The 1,827-nt window shown below is 34.6% G+C and overlaps 1 protein-coding gene across 1 annotated transcript; it reads right to left on the bottom strand.

Moving 5' to 3' along the window:
* Positions 1 to 697: 697 nt before the first annotated feature.
* On the bottom strand, positions 698 to 868 carry LOC139035035 (small ribosomal subunit protein uS14-like). Its single transcript, XM_070467149.1, has one exon. The coding sequence runs from the start codon at positions 866 to 868 to the stop codon at positions 698 to 700; it is 171 nt and encodes a 56-aa protein (XP_070323250.1).
* Between the last annotated feature and the right edge of the window lie 959 nt (positions 869 to 1,827).

Below are 1,827 nucleotides of genomic sequence, written 5' to 3'. Positions count from 1 at the left end.
CTGCCACCACTCGTATTCAGCATAGTAGTGGGAAGAGTAGCCAGAGTAATTAGACAAGAAAAAGAACTAAAATGCATTCCAATTGAAAAGGAAGAAGTAAAATTCTCTCTGCAGATGATATAATATTACATATAGAAAACCACAAACCCTTCACCAAAAAAAAAAAAAAAACCTGCTAGAAATAATAAATTCAGTAAAAATGCAAGGTATAAAACCAATACAAAAATCACTTGTTTTTATATACATTAATAATGAGCCATAAGAAATTAAGAAAATAATCTTATTTACAATTGAATCAAAAAGAATAAAATATTAATATCTAGGGATAAATTTAATAAAGGAGGTGAAAGCTCTGTACACAAAAACCGTAATACATTGATGAAATAACTACATTCATATATATTTTAGAGAAAGCAGTGGTATCTTCTTTCTTGAGGTCAGTTATTAAGGATTCAGGAACTAATGTTGAATGTTTAAGTTCTGTTTAACATCAAAAAGTATGCTGTAAATGTCTTCAAATTTCCTGAAAGTAAAACAAACAGATGAGGAATGCTGCTATTTCTCTTTTTCTTTCTTTTTTTTTTTTTTTTGAAGTTTTTAAAGCTTTTCTTTTATATACAAAGAGCTAGTACTCTTTCTGCATAACGCTGATGTGCTGCATAATGTTGATGTGTTCCTTCCACTTAAGGAAGCTCGGTTAGTCCAACTCAGTGAAGCAGATGTCCTTCACATACAGCTGGAAACACTGGCGGCACATACTGAGGCCGTACTTCCGGATCAGACCTTGCTGGTTTGAGCAGACCCAGCAAGAGTGAGGACCCTGGCCGAATTTTCTCAGATGGCTCCAGTATAGCTGTTGGTGACCCATGTTGCTTTCTTGGCTGCAACGAGGGAAAAGGTGTTATTTCTTATCAATGCATATAACCTATACAACTGGTGGAACACATCTGAACTAAATTTAAATATTCCTTCACACGTCCGGTACTCATATTTAACCAAATCCTCCAAGCCAGATTCTGTGCCAGATACCAATATTCTACATCATGTTCTCCACTATCAAATAGAAAAACTTTCCACCATTTTCAAGAACACACTCATCAGGAATCGTGATTTGGCAGAGCTAAGGAAAGCTTGATTTTTGTCTCCAACTTCTAATATTGCATGATACAGTTGATAAAGATGGCATTAGAGAACAAGCAGTTGTACCTAAATTAGCTAAAGAATTGAGAAATAACTCTCTCAAAGAGTGCTATAAATTACTAAATACCTCTTTTATATTTGCTATAATTTGGGAAACTTTTAATTTTAAGGGGGGTTGGGGATGACTGAGCTCCTGGAAGGATTTTTCAGTTTTAGTTTTTGACACAGCTTTTCTCAGGACTGTAGAGTAACCATCACATTGATTATGAAGAACTAGACTATGGTAGGATCTAAGTGTTTGCAATTTTTACTTGTTTGATATAATCAGAGTATTTTATCATATGTATTCAGAGAAACATATATTAAATTTTAAAATGTGATACAATGTTCAAAAAGAAAAAAAAAAACACCCTGCTGGGCTTTTGCGTGGGATTATGTTGAATCTATAGATCAATCTGGGGAGAAGTAGCACTTTTTAAAATGTACTTATTTTTAATTAAAGCAAATTGCTTTACAGTATTGTATTGGTTTCTGCCAAACATCATCATGAATCAGCCATAGGTATACATATGTCCCCTCCCTCTTGAACCTACATCCCACCTCCCTCCTCATCCCACTCCTCTAGGTTGGTACAGAGCTCAGGTTTGAGTTCCCTGAGTCGTAGAGCAGATTTCCATTAGCTATCTA

Source organism: Odocoileus virginianus, chromosome 5 (assembly GCF_023699985.2).
Source record: "Odocoileus virginianus isolate 20LAN1187 ecotype Illinois chromosome 5, Ovbor_1.2, whole genome shotgun sequence".
NCBI lineage: Eukaryota > Metazoa > Chordata > Mammalia > Artiodactyla > Cervidae > Odocoileus > Odocoileus virginianus.
Note: the sequence above shows the minus strand (reverse complement) of the source record. Positions and strands in the feature narration are given on the sequence as shown.